We start from the raw sequence: 12495 nt of genomic DNA on the forward strand, positions 1-12495 counted from the left end.
ATCCGCCCAAAATAGGCTATATTCAAACCATTAGTATAACAGCAATTCCGTGAGTAGGACTAGTGATCGATTCGGTTCTCGCTACGCATCTATTCCGTAATAAAGTCACATTTGGAACCAAATGCTCAAGATCATGGACGTTCTGTTACTACAGTAGACATCGAAACCGGTCGTCCATCTGCGTACTCTTTCTCGTCCACAGCGCACATACTACAGGCAGAATGTGTATCTAGTGCTTATGGCGAACGATGTCCGCTAATGTACTTTCGTCAATAATGGCCGTTATCGCCTAGCACACTATGAACACTCTGTGTTTGGTCACTGCCTCACGCGATCAGCTTATACCAACCGGTGATATAGCATGAGAAAAGCTATATTGAGACTGCGTGGACAAGTATTTGTCTTGTACAGCTAGTGAGCTACAGTAATATGAAAATATGTCCGTTCTCGTTTGCTTTTGGGGTCATTTTTGGATTCTCAAATGATCAAGTCTGCTAATTCATGGCTATTACCAATACTAACAGGGTTCTTTCGTCCGTTTATAACCATGGAGTCGCTTTAAACTTCCAATCATGCATGTAACCTGCCAGCGAGAAACATAAACAGACTGTATGAACAGATGAAAAGCACAGTGTAATCGGTACGCCTCTGTTTGAAAAGGTTCGTGCGATATAATAAAGATTGCCTAAAAAAAGGCAACTGATTTTGATCTTTATTGTATTTCAGTGGCGAATATGGATGGCGACAAATGACAACAAATTCAAAAGAACTAAGCTTGTGTCGACTTGTACAGGCGATTGACCAAAGTAAGAGTGGTAAATCCTATGAAGGCTGTTTGTGTATCGAAACAGGCTGTTGTCAACATCCCTCAACGTCTAGAATACGCCTTCATTGTGACAACAGCAAATTGATCTCCGTGATCAATGTCTTATTGAAAACATGATCAATAATGATCCGATCTTTCTCTTGCATGTTCCCTCCTTTGCTCGCTGTCAAGGTTTGTTGTGGAATCACAATGCAGGTTGTGCATCTATTCTATTGTCCCAGACCTGTATCCGTACGATTTCGACGATGATGTATGATCGTAACATATCCTGAGTGGGGAAGACAATAACGTGTTCAAATCACACAGCACAATTTGCGTTTTCTACGTCACCCTCCTACCTTGGAAAATTCTGTTATCAGATGGTTTGAAAGCGCATAGAAAGGGTATTGTTCCATCTTCGAACTTTTGACTATCATCGTGACGAGTATTCATTCCATTGATGTATTTGTGAAAGCTAGTTTATATACCCTATTAACGTCACAAAAGCCGGCGAAACCATGGTTACAAGTATACACGTGTATGTCTTTGGGCTTTTCAGGCCTCCGCGTGGTTCTTTTGGTCATTCGGCTTCGGGGGGAGCGGCAACAGAGCATTTCCAAGTCTCTTGAGACCTATGGCGCTCTCTGTGAACTTGTGGAACGTTCAAACATGAGCTTAAAGAGAAAAGGGGGGATGGATAGTGTTTCTGGTTGATGTCAATTACGATAAAATATGTTACCTGCGATTTTCTCACATATCCTAAAATTTATTCAAGCTCACCAAGGTACCCTGGCGTCGTGTCATGCTTTCTCTATTATTTGCACAGCATTTCGACCATTTGTGACAACTAGGACTATTCAAGACAGAATTTGGATTCATGTATACCGGAATCAGAGGCGCAGTTCTGTGAAGAGTTCAATGTTGCCAAGTCTTTTGTGACCCTCTTGCAAAACCCATTCCAAAGTTATGGGCTCACTATTGATGAGAAGATAAGCTTTTCTCGTGAGCTATAAGCATTCTTTTTCTGCTGGAAGTCTATTCACAAAAACCCGAAGTCCTAGACGATAGCGGCCGCTGATGCTGTCCACGGTGCCGTGTTGCATCATGGCAGTCAACTTAATGATGTTGAGAGCAACGCTCTACCACGTGCTTCGGAATCGATTCCAAAGAACGGTCGAAGCAACATAGCCTCCGATTCAGGCTGAGGTAGCTTTCAATTTACCATCCCAACAACAGCAACGCAATACATGGACTTTACAGAAATTTCAACTTTCCTATTCCCTTCCTCTCGAACGCCGCACGTAGAGCTCTCGGTTGCAACGGCTTCATATCAATAACATTCTCGTTCCGGAAGAACCCAGTTGTTCACGTCCTACTTTCCCAGCAGGATCAACCAGGGCTCATCCATATGAGAGCGGCGAGAGCGAGGAGAATAACTAACAAAGTAGAATAAACATGAACTGAGGGAGGGCCAACCGTCTGAAAGCCGCTGTCGGTGTCGGATTGCTTGGTTGTTGAAGGCCAGATAGAAAAGCCTCGGCGCGTGGCTATGCATTGCTTAACACATGTTTTCATCATGGCTAGGGTGCAATTGATTTGTACGCTTTCTGTAACGTTGTCCTGTGAGTGCAGAGGCCCAGAAAAGATCTGTCAGGACGTAGCGTACTGTGGTTAAACTTGGAAAGAACCTTGAACGCCAGGCTATTGTTTTGAATTGAGCTGATAGTTTCAGAAGATGAATCGTTCTTAAGGTGCAGGGGAGAAAATGAAAACACATCAAAGTGGTCTTTCAATTGAAGATCACCGCAGGGGATGATCTGTGACGTGTTTCCCCGTGCAATTCATGGTGTATATCGTCTTAACTACTTAGCTACCAATTCTTACTACTCTCCACATTTTTCCCAAACGTCCAAAACTAACATCAGGTAGAAGTAGCTTTAGCCAATCTTCTTCTTTTATTTTTCGCTTCCTTTGCGCAGCTGCATCTTCCATATACCGCCTGTAGAGCGTTCTCGGATATCTTACCCGGACAATGGAGATGCATAATATGTTTTCCACATAATTTCCACTCGTAGTGTTGCCAGCCTTCGAAAGGCTTCTCACATAAAAAGCAATTCTCGCTTGTTATGAGTTCCTTCTTGATTAAATCTGTGAGGATATCATGTGTCATCGTCTTTGGGAAACATAAGAATTTGTCGTAGCGATCACGGTTCGTATACATTAGGTAAAACTCTTTCTCGACTTGTCTCAGTTTTGTTTCATCCATAAGCCCTCGTTCCTTATCTCTCGTAGCCGATGTGCAATCGTTGAGCCCACAAGCATATCTTTGCAAATCGCCGCTTCGTAGAAGCTTCATCATCCCTTCTGGATCATGAAGTATGCAAGTTTGCCACTTCAATCTGGGCTCTAACGCGACAGTACTCCTGCCGAGGCTGGAACGCTTGCCAGGTTTATCGTCTTCATTTTCTTTTGCTTCCTGCCCATTAATAGGAATCTCTGCACCGTCATCGTCGTCACTCTTCCTTTTCAATGTCTTTACAAGGGCTCTAGCTCCATCCTGGAGGCTTTCTTCAGGAACGTTCGCTACGATGTCCGTAACCTGCTGTTCTTTGGACCCATTAGGCTCTGTTTCAGCACTCGGGGAAGATTCATCGCTGAGGTTTTCTTTGGAACCAGGCATCTTATTGATAATGTTCTTCAAGACGCATAAAGCATTCTGCAGATGATGTCGTGTTTAGGTTCAAGGTTAAGGGTATTTATACAGCCACGGAATATAAGATTGAGCTGCGGGAGACCCGGGGCGAGTATGTATCCATTCTAACACAAAGTCCACTTTCGCTTTATACATAACTCAAGACCATCTCTGGTGCCGCAAAGGACGAAAGAAGAATGGGCAGAGCAGATTTGGCGTTTTAGAGACATGACTCGACTATACTTTACGTCGAGGGATCCGTGCATAAGACATCGACCTTAATAGGTTTTATCGAATGGAGGATTGAATCCTAGCGTGATTTTGGTGCAGTCTTTTTCAGCCGGGAAAATCTATGGAAGACGGACAGTTCCAAACTCTACAGTACAGTACCACCTCTAAGAAGTTTTGAATAATGGATACATTTCGGAGTTCAATGCCTGGTTTGGCATGACACGTTCCTTCGGCAATCTTCCCATTACCGAAATTGAGCCGCCTTGACTTCATCCACAGTACTGCGAACAGTCGAATTATTAACCTTTCTTTCCACGGCCATCACCGCTCTTGGTGACGTCATCCAATAGTAAAGCTTGGTCAAATTATAGGACAAATAGAAGGATATAGTATTGGATGAAGAATGCAGGCCCACTATCCCTTTCTCTTATCCGTAGATTTAGCGACGCTCTCATCATACTCGAGCGGGTATTGTGCCAGTTGCTACAAACACGTCTCGTGAATCTTATGCTTGGCCAGGTCCACATCAGAACCAACATGTCATCATACACACGACGCCTGCGGATTTAGGTACCCCGAAAGTAGTCTCACAATGCAGGGTGGAGAAGTTAAACCAACAGATCTAGCTAGCACGTTTCGTGGCTGAATCATTTACCGTCGTTGTAGAGCATCGCGTTTCCCAACCTTTGTTCGACTATTGCAAGCTCATTAGGATATCAAACAGTGAAACAAAATTGCAAGTAGTTATGAAACAGTAAGAGGTATCCCTAAGTGGGTTCCGGCACGGCTGATAGCTCCTGTTGTCAAATATCGTGCTGTGACACTCGCTACAGGGTCCTCTCTAGACTTGCAAGTTTTTTGCGCTTTATTTTTAACTCGCTCAAATGCTTTCCTGCTTGCATCTAATATAAGCCAGCTCCTCACATTTCCAATTTTTCCTTTGATTTCGGTTCCTCCTTCGAAATCGAAAGGATGATTTTCTAACTGAAGAGGGAGGATGTGATCGCCAATGCCGGACCACGGATAAGTCACGATTGGAACCAAGGTTTGCCCATCACTGCAGATTACTAATCTGTATTCATGTCACTAGAGCGTGTGTACCATTTCTTCAAACTTAACATGATCCGGTGCTTCGACTTTCGCAAGATGCATGCGTGAACCGAATATGAATTTTGAGATCCCGATCATTCGACACATTTGAAATATAACAATAGTTTAAATTGGTAAGCTACCCCCTTTCGCCAATACGTTTCTGTCTACTGCGGCTTGCAAAGTGAAGCAAAAACTGAAACAAGATCCCCCAAAATCTCTATGTATACGTACTACAAGAGGTTTGATCACAGCTATCTTCTGTGCTCATCGCTTTCACTAAGAGGGCATTTCTGAGGAATCGCCACTGTATTACTCTGGGTGAGTCCAGTAAGCTCCAAGATTCAGTCATGCAAATTCTCAGCTGAGACACCGGTAGGAGAGTGGTGATCATCTACGCCGCCATCTTAAATCCTTTTCCCTTTCGATCAATACTTCCAGGATCACCCCACCCTTGTTCACCCCATACAGAGACCCGCTCCTAGCATCGGCATAGGAAATATTCTCCCATCCGTACCAACTCCAACTCCTTTGCCCGTCATGTATTAGCCGGGACGTGTTGTTATTACCTTGCCACTCGGAATACTTGTTTCACGGACCGAGTTCGTCTTAATCGGCTCAGGCACCAGAAGTGGACTATGCCGACACATCCGAGAGTATCACGCGCGCCTCTCCTACCCTGGCGACTGATTTGTTGTCAGAATTGAGACTTGGCGGGACCTTAAAAGAGAGACCTATAGTCCAGGTGTCCTCGTTCCTCCTTTCTACTCTTTCATTCTGTTGATCTTTTCTTCCTTTCCACTTCTACAGTATGAGATACAAGAAAAGAGTGACAGAGGACAACGAACATAAAGATATCACACCCTATTATCGTTACGCCTTCATATCGTAGCAGTGTCGAAGCCTTGGAGAGTGAGACAGATCACGGGTATAACGTCTTACGAGCTGGTTGGTGAGTACGAGATGCGTTCATTGAGAATACGGCCGAGTCCACACGAGACAATTTCAACCGAATTGACAGTATTCTAGGACAGAATCCTTTCGTTTTTGACATAAACATTAACAGACGACATTCTCCACATGGATAGCTTCCAAAGCCTACCCGGAGCTTCCTGTTCCGGAGATATCAACATGTTCGAGAATTCGCCACTCATGGTGTTTCCATCGGCGAGTTCACCTACGGGGACCAGTTTCATCGACACATTGGCGATGAATGCTGAAGAATACGGTGTGGCCAACGATTTGCAAGGCCCATCTTCTTGGAAAAGTGACCGAATGCAGACTCCTATCGACTATGGTTCGGGAAGCATTGATTTAGAAGAGAGTGTAGAGTATATCGATGAGTCTCATCAGACATCCCCCGCTTCGGAAGAAGGAGAATACAGACAACATTCTGTATCTCTCGAGGATGGCGCCTCTAGCGTACAAAGAAGCTCACAAGCTGATACCGAAGCAATGATCGTTCCAAGGGAAAGAGGAAAACGTCGAAAAGTCACCCCACAGTCAGCTGGTAGTGAAGAGGTGTTTGAAGAATACACAAACGATGCTGATCGGACCGTCGCATTGCCGAAACGAGGGAAAGTTTCCGAGGTAACATCCGGCATGTCAGGATCCAGAGAAAGGTTCTCGAGGAACGGAGCCACAAGGAATCCTCGAGGACGTCCACCTGGCAGACGAAAGACTGACCCTTGGGGAGGAACCACAGTGCAGCATAAAGTCAGAACCGTCACTAGACCCCCCGGTATTGTAAAAACAAGAAGTGGGAGGGCCTCTGTCACTCCAAAAGCCCAGGATACAATCCGCGCCCCTGAAAGTGTTCGCACGAATGAAAGGATTAAACCGCGAAGAACCAGGCCACTCCAACGTCAGACGGTCACTGAGCTGGTGGCAGACAATAGTCAAGAAACATGGGAGATGACAAGTGGTTACAAGGCCGTGGGATGCTGGGAACGACGGCCCCAAAAGGAAGTGGAAGAGGAAGAGGAAGAGGAAGAGGAAGAGGAAGAGGAAGAGGAAGAGGAAGAGGAAGAGGAAGAGGAAGAGGAAGAGGAGGAGGAAGAGGAAGAGGAAGAGGGCGATAAAAATTGGCTCTACCTCCACCGGAAAGTCGCCTTTTCCAGTGTCATGACCCTCGGAAGTAATCTTCCGAGGAACAAATTCCATTGGGGAAAGGTGAAGGTTGACGGTCTTAATGAATTCGGTCAAATGGTCATCCCGCCAGGTGGCTCCAAAGAACGATCACGAATGCAGGAATTTAACCTCCTCTTCATAATTCTACAAGGTCCAGTTACTGTTGAGATTAACGATCAGTGTTTCAAGATCAATACGAGGAGTATGTTTGTGGTCCCTAAAGGTTGGTCGCAAGTACTTCCTCGAAACATACAAAGAAATCCCGGACTGATGAATCTTCACACAGGGAACTACTATCGTATCACTAACAAAGACAAAGAATCTGCTTTAATAGCCTTTGTATTCATGAATTCGATCTCAGACGCGACGGGGGAAAGTCAACCTCAACGATAGACATCTATTTTATGAAGTTAAACATGAAAACGCGTGTGTTGACTACGAATCCTTCGACGCCACAATCTGACTATAGATTACTTACGATATCACGGGAGTAATAAGATGTTATTCTTCAATAGCCCTTTATCCGTATTATCTCAAAGTTGCGCTGTGGGATTTGCAATACAATACCCCTTTCAAGTAATGCGATATACAAAAGAAGGAATGGCAGTTCCCTACCACTCGCAGTATGGATCCACAGCCCGATGGGTAGCATCAAGGGCCCTTCCTTGCGATCTCTCTTTTTCAGTAACCTTCCAAGAAATAGTCGAAGACCAAGCATCCCTCCTTTACAAAACCAGAGTTTCCACGACCTGTGCTACAAATTAGACGGAACCTCCATGGGATGGATAAGTCTTACATTCCCTCTGCAGCATGCCCAGATCCAACCTGCACATTTTGATAGTCAAAGAGCTTTGAGGGGAACTATCTGCGCACGACGGTTGCTGCTTGACCGAAAAGTTATACCATATTTTGTTTCTCAGGTAGCTTCGTTCTATAGTTCTCTGAGTATGAGAGTATTGACTTTGTGCGTAGGTACAGAACCTAGATGCATATTCGTTGAACATGTCTGAGGAAGGGGCTTTTTCGATGGATGGGGAAGTGCAGTTAAAAAACACTGTTTGTGGTTTCTCGGCTACTATCCACTCTGCCATAACGGCATTTGCCCAAATTGCGGTAACAAGCCAGCTGTAAAAAGCCATGACGTGAAGACAGAACAGCTGAAAGTTGGCTTTTATTTCACATGATAGTGAAGGTGGCCGCGATTGTCTTATAAGAATAATCCGTAACTAACTTCGAGTACAGTATTGAGCATTTGCACTTTCCGTCCCAAAACATGCGCCTCGTGAAGTCTAGGGTAGGGACACTGGGGTAGCCGGCCCCACCCCGGAAGCTGGTGTTTCGTCAGAGTTTGGCCGCCTAATGGGCGTAGAAGCAGTTACGCCATGTCGGATCAGAGCCTCTATTATCCCACGATCAGCATCAGACAGCCGCGGTGGCATCATTTGTCAGCACGCTGAATATTATTATAGACGTCTATGAAGGGCCTGAAGCTGACTACTGTCACTATCAGTATCTGGACGCATTACGACGCATTTTCGAATAGTCTTATTTCCGACATTTGATCCTGCAGGCACTGTGCAAGTCATGTCAGCCACGAATGGGTTTGTGATCAGAAATTTTATTTGCCTTGAAAACCAGATATGCGAACATAAAGTATGCGGCCATCGGCGCAATTTCGACACCTTTCTTTTTGTTAATTCCGGGACTGTACCCAGTCCGTGTCTTAGTTGGTCTTTGCCCAAATGCGTTCAGTCTCTGTACTTATCTGTATACTGATGACACCCTGGGTAATTGCGCTTTGGTCTGCTGCTTCCATTGATGAGCGTGGCAGCACCCTAGAAGGATTCACCAAGGTGGATCCCAATGGGGCTCAAGGAGTCGAAGCCACCGCGGCAAATATGCTCGTTGAATCTCCTTCTGGGAAAAAGCCGCATCTTCTTGCAGGCCGTGATCCAAGTTCCCGACCCTTACTAGTAAAGCTCGTTAACAACTTCGGCCACGGTAATGTCAAAGCTTACATTTCCGGCTTGGACCCGAACGGCAATGTTTTTTTTGTAGGCTCTGATGGCACTTCCATCTACCCTGACGCTAAATCGTCTCGTTCGCCTGTTGAGATCTCGCAAGAGATAGCTATACCTCTACGCTCAGGGAACGAGCCGCTCAGCATAAAAATCCCCTCTTACATTCGCTCTGGGCGTGTCTATTTCTCAATTGGTGACCTGAAGTTTTTCGTTGTCGACATGGGTAAGGGTAGCAGCATAATTCAACCTTCTGTGACGAATCAACGGGACCCAAACGCGAACACAAACTGGGGTTTCATAGAGTTAACCTACATCGACGAACTGCTTTACGCTAATATCAGTTACGTTGACTTTGTCGGTATAGTTCTAGGAATGATGCTCGTCACAAAAGATGGGAACAGCCAAACCACAGCTGGGCTTGAAACAGACGCAGTCACCAAGATATGTAAAGACTTATCAAAGCAAAGCAAGCTAGACGGTCATCGCTGGACTTCTTTGTGTGTTATAAACGCCGACAGGAATCCAATTCGCGTATTGTCTCCTGGCAACTACCATGACATCAACCCGGAGATGTACGATAAGTATTGGGATAGCTATGTTGCCGATGTTTGGAGGAAGTATGCCGCGCAGGATCTCATCATAGACACGCAATCCGAGGCGGGTGTGGTCAAATGCAGGGTTGTTGGTGGCAAATTAGTTTGCAATGGAAGCGAACAGAGGTTCGACAAGCCTACCGCGAAAGATATCTGGGGTTGCAATAGTGGGCCGTTTGCTGCCTCCCAGCACAGTACTCCAATTCACATTGCTGTCATTCCACGCCTTTGCGCCGCTTTCGTGCGATCTACTTTGCTAGTTGAAGGTGGAAACATACAGCCGAGCTTAGGCCAAGAGTCTTACTACACCACTGATACTACCAATCATTACAGCCGGATCGTTCATTCGTATGAGATTGACGGCAGAGGTTACACATTTGCCTACGACGATGTTAATCCAGATGGCACTGAAGATTCATCTGGCGTACTGAGCTCAAACAATGTTCAAGCGCTAGTAATCCATGTTGGTGGTCCCATTACACAAGTATCGCCACGATAAATTGGTTTCATGTTTTGTATTATTTATATGGTCGTGAACAAAGTCGTTTAAGCTATCATCACCAAGGTTTTCCCCTCCCTGATTTGGGCTATTCGGTACATCGTATTGACGATTTGGAACTAAGTGAGACGGGGCATAATTTACGAGTGACCAGTGGAATTGACGAGTTAAGATAAGTACGAAGGTGGTGCTCTATATCTCAAGGACAGGAACTAGTAACTAGGTGATTGGACAGCATTGTTATATGACTGCACCAGTATTTAACCGGATGGTGATACTTTATGACTGTCTTGTTTCGTGACTGCCTGCGCGCCAGCATTCCCCGCAGATAGCCAACAGTCTACATACCCAAGATGCGGTGCTTGTTTTGGGTGACCGTAGACCCCAAGCCAATCCGACGCAAAGTGGCGAGCAGCAGCATCCCAGGCCTACCGCTATCGGAAAAGGATCGTGTCTGAAAGGAGAACGGAGTGGCGACGCATGACGTTCCTTCACCTTTGTTCGCCAACAACCTGACCTGTATCACAAAAGCATATCATCGAGCAGTACCGCCAGAAAATCAGGTTCAGTCGGAATCTTGAGTTGCCTATTTTTATTTTTCACTAGCATAGTGTTCCCGAAATTAAAAAGCCCGTGCCATCCCTCTGCCACGCGACGCGCATCAGCCTAGTAAGAGACCCATCAGTGTGACTGTTCAAGGCTTGATTCGGATCGGTCCCACGACGTAAAGGTCTCAGTACGAGTTAGCCGACTTCAAGACACGGGAGCAAGGGCATCCTACACATCGTTGATCCGTCTCCAATGTGATTGATGGTGACATTGAAGTTGTGTTTCTTACATACCCACCCAATCACGACTAACCCATACATGCTCGTACGACTTCAGCAGAACGACTGTCACCCTGTTTGTTTATACGACAGATCGCTTGCAGATCTCTTTCGAGGACAAATGCCAATCGTCATTCACATCCAGATGTCGAAAGGGCACCCAGGTTTCTTCATCTAATCAAATAATCTTCTCCTGATGTGATCAACAACATCGTGCTTGACAGCCTCGGTTAAGTCGCCTTTCTCAATAAAGTCGGCCCTGTTTTTCAAGACATCAAGTGTATCCCGGATATCTGTCAGGTCCTCATCGTTGCTCGCCAGACCCGCAGCGTTTCCCCAAGTCTGGTCCTCAATGCGAGTAATATCATCGTCCCGATTGTCCATACGTGCAGCCAACTCAACAATGGTTTCTCTCAACTCTTTGTTCTCGTTTTCAAGTCGCACTATCCGCTCCACGAATGTATGAGACACTTGCTTCTCTATATTTGCACGGATTCTGTCCTCCATCATATCAAACATTTTCCTTTCTCTGGTGGTAAGCTCAGCCGGCAAGTCATCGTCTGACATTCGGCGTCGTCGCTTGAGCGGAGTGCTGGGCACGGCAAGAGCAGTCGACGGGGATGTGACCTCATCATACGATGGGGGCGGTTGTGTAATCTGAGTTAAGATAGAAACAACTTTTGCACCCCTACCGCCATAGAGGCTCTTGAGGTCATACTTGCTATCATTCTCCTGGTAACAACGCTGGCTGCAGGTCCTGCTCATATACTGCAGAGCCTCACGCGAGAGGTCACCGTCGATAATGTAAACGTATAAGTCGGTCGTATTGGAGATTTGTGCGATTTTCCCAAGAACGTCTCTGGATTGCCTTTGAATTGGTTTGACAGGTTCCTCGGCGTTGACAGGGACAAGTACGTCGATTTTCCTTTCCGTTTGTAACCTGATGCGCGTGAGCCGAGATGGGCGAGATGACAGCTTATTGTGGATGTCGCCATGTGCTGTCGTGGTCGATTCGAAAGTGAGTGTCTTGACCGCAGAAGCACTAATGCGTAGAAGCAATGCCGAAGGTTTGTTATCGCCGTTTTTTGTAGACTTTACATGCTTGACCCTGCTCCGTTTTATCTTGAATGGTATACACAGCTCGAAATAGAAAGGAGTCGCGTCGAATCGTGTCGCAAAGGTAATGTGCTTGTCGGGGGGGTCGGGATTGATCAAACAGCACGTTGGATCGTCCAATGACCACTGGACGACAGCGTTCATCGATTTCTTTATACCCATTTCCGACATTGCTGTATGTTCGGTACAGTAAAGCAGTTAGCTAGACAAGACTTTGGGCACACTTACCTGATGACTCCTATGCAGCACAGCACGTCACGTCACGTCACATCCCTATACAAAACAGACCGAGAAAGCCAGCTTCGCCGGCAGGTAACCCGTTAGCCCCCAGAGCAAGCTGGTAAGCCAAGTGTCAGTCCTCCAGAACATGCTGGTAGGATGAGCCAGGCCCCTTCACAGCCCCCGGTTGTTCCAACGAAGAAGGCAAGCGCCCCGTTCGAAGGGTACAAATCGGAATTTTATACGGACTGTGCGACGATTCACCAGATTTTG

The 12495-nt window shown here is 46.0% G+C and overlaps 3 protein-coding genes across 3 annotated transcripts; 2 read left to right on the plus strand and 1 right to left on the minus strand.

The window, feature by feature from the left end:
• Positions 1–5948: 5948 nt before the first annotated feature.
• Positions 5949–7278, plus strand: FIESC28_05788 (uncharacterized protein; the record flags this gene model as incomplete). Its single annotated transcript, XM_031159933.1, has 2 exons — positions 5949–7181; positions 7234–7278. The coding sequence occupies 2 exons, from the start codon at positions 5949–5951 to the stop codon at positions 7276–7278; spliced, it is 1278 nt and encodes a 425-aa protein (XP_031016022.1).
• Positions 7279–8689: 1411 nt separating this feature from the next.
• Positions 8690–10060, plus strand: FIESC28_05789 (uncharacterized protein; the record flags this gene model as incomplete). Its single annotated transcript, XM_031159934.1, has 1 exon — positions 8690–10060. One exon carries the CDS (start codon positions 8690–8692, stop codon positions 10058–10060), a length of 1371 nt encoding a protein of 456 aa, XP_031016023.1.
• Positions 10061–11061: 1001 nt separating this feature from the next.
• FIESC28_05790 (uncharacterized protein) lies at positions 11062–12165 on the minus strand (the record flags this gene model as incomplete). Its single annotated transcript, XM_031159935.1, has 1 exon — positions 11062–12165. One exon carries the CDS (start codon positions 12163–12165, stop codon positions 11062–11064), a length of 1104 nt encoding a protein of 367 aa, XP_031016024.1.
• Positions 12166–12495: the final 330 nt, after the last annotated feature.

The sequence above is a fragment of the Fusarium coffeatum genome (assembly GCF_003316985.1).
Source record: "Fusarium coffeatum strain FIESC_28 chromosome Unknown BRIP53273_contig_124, whole genome shotgun sequence".
In the NCBI taxonomy this organism is placed as follows: Eukaryota; Fungi; Ascomycota; class Sordariomycetes; order Hypocreales; family Nectriaceae; genus Fusarium; species Fusarium coffeatum.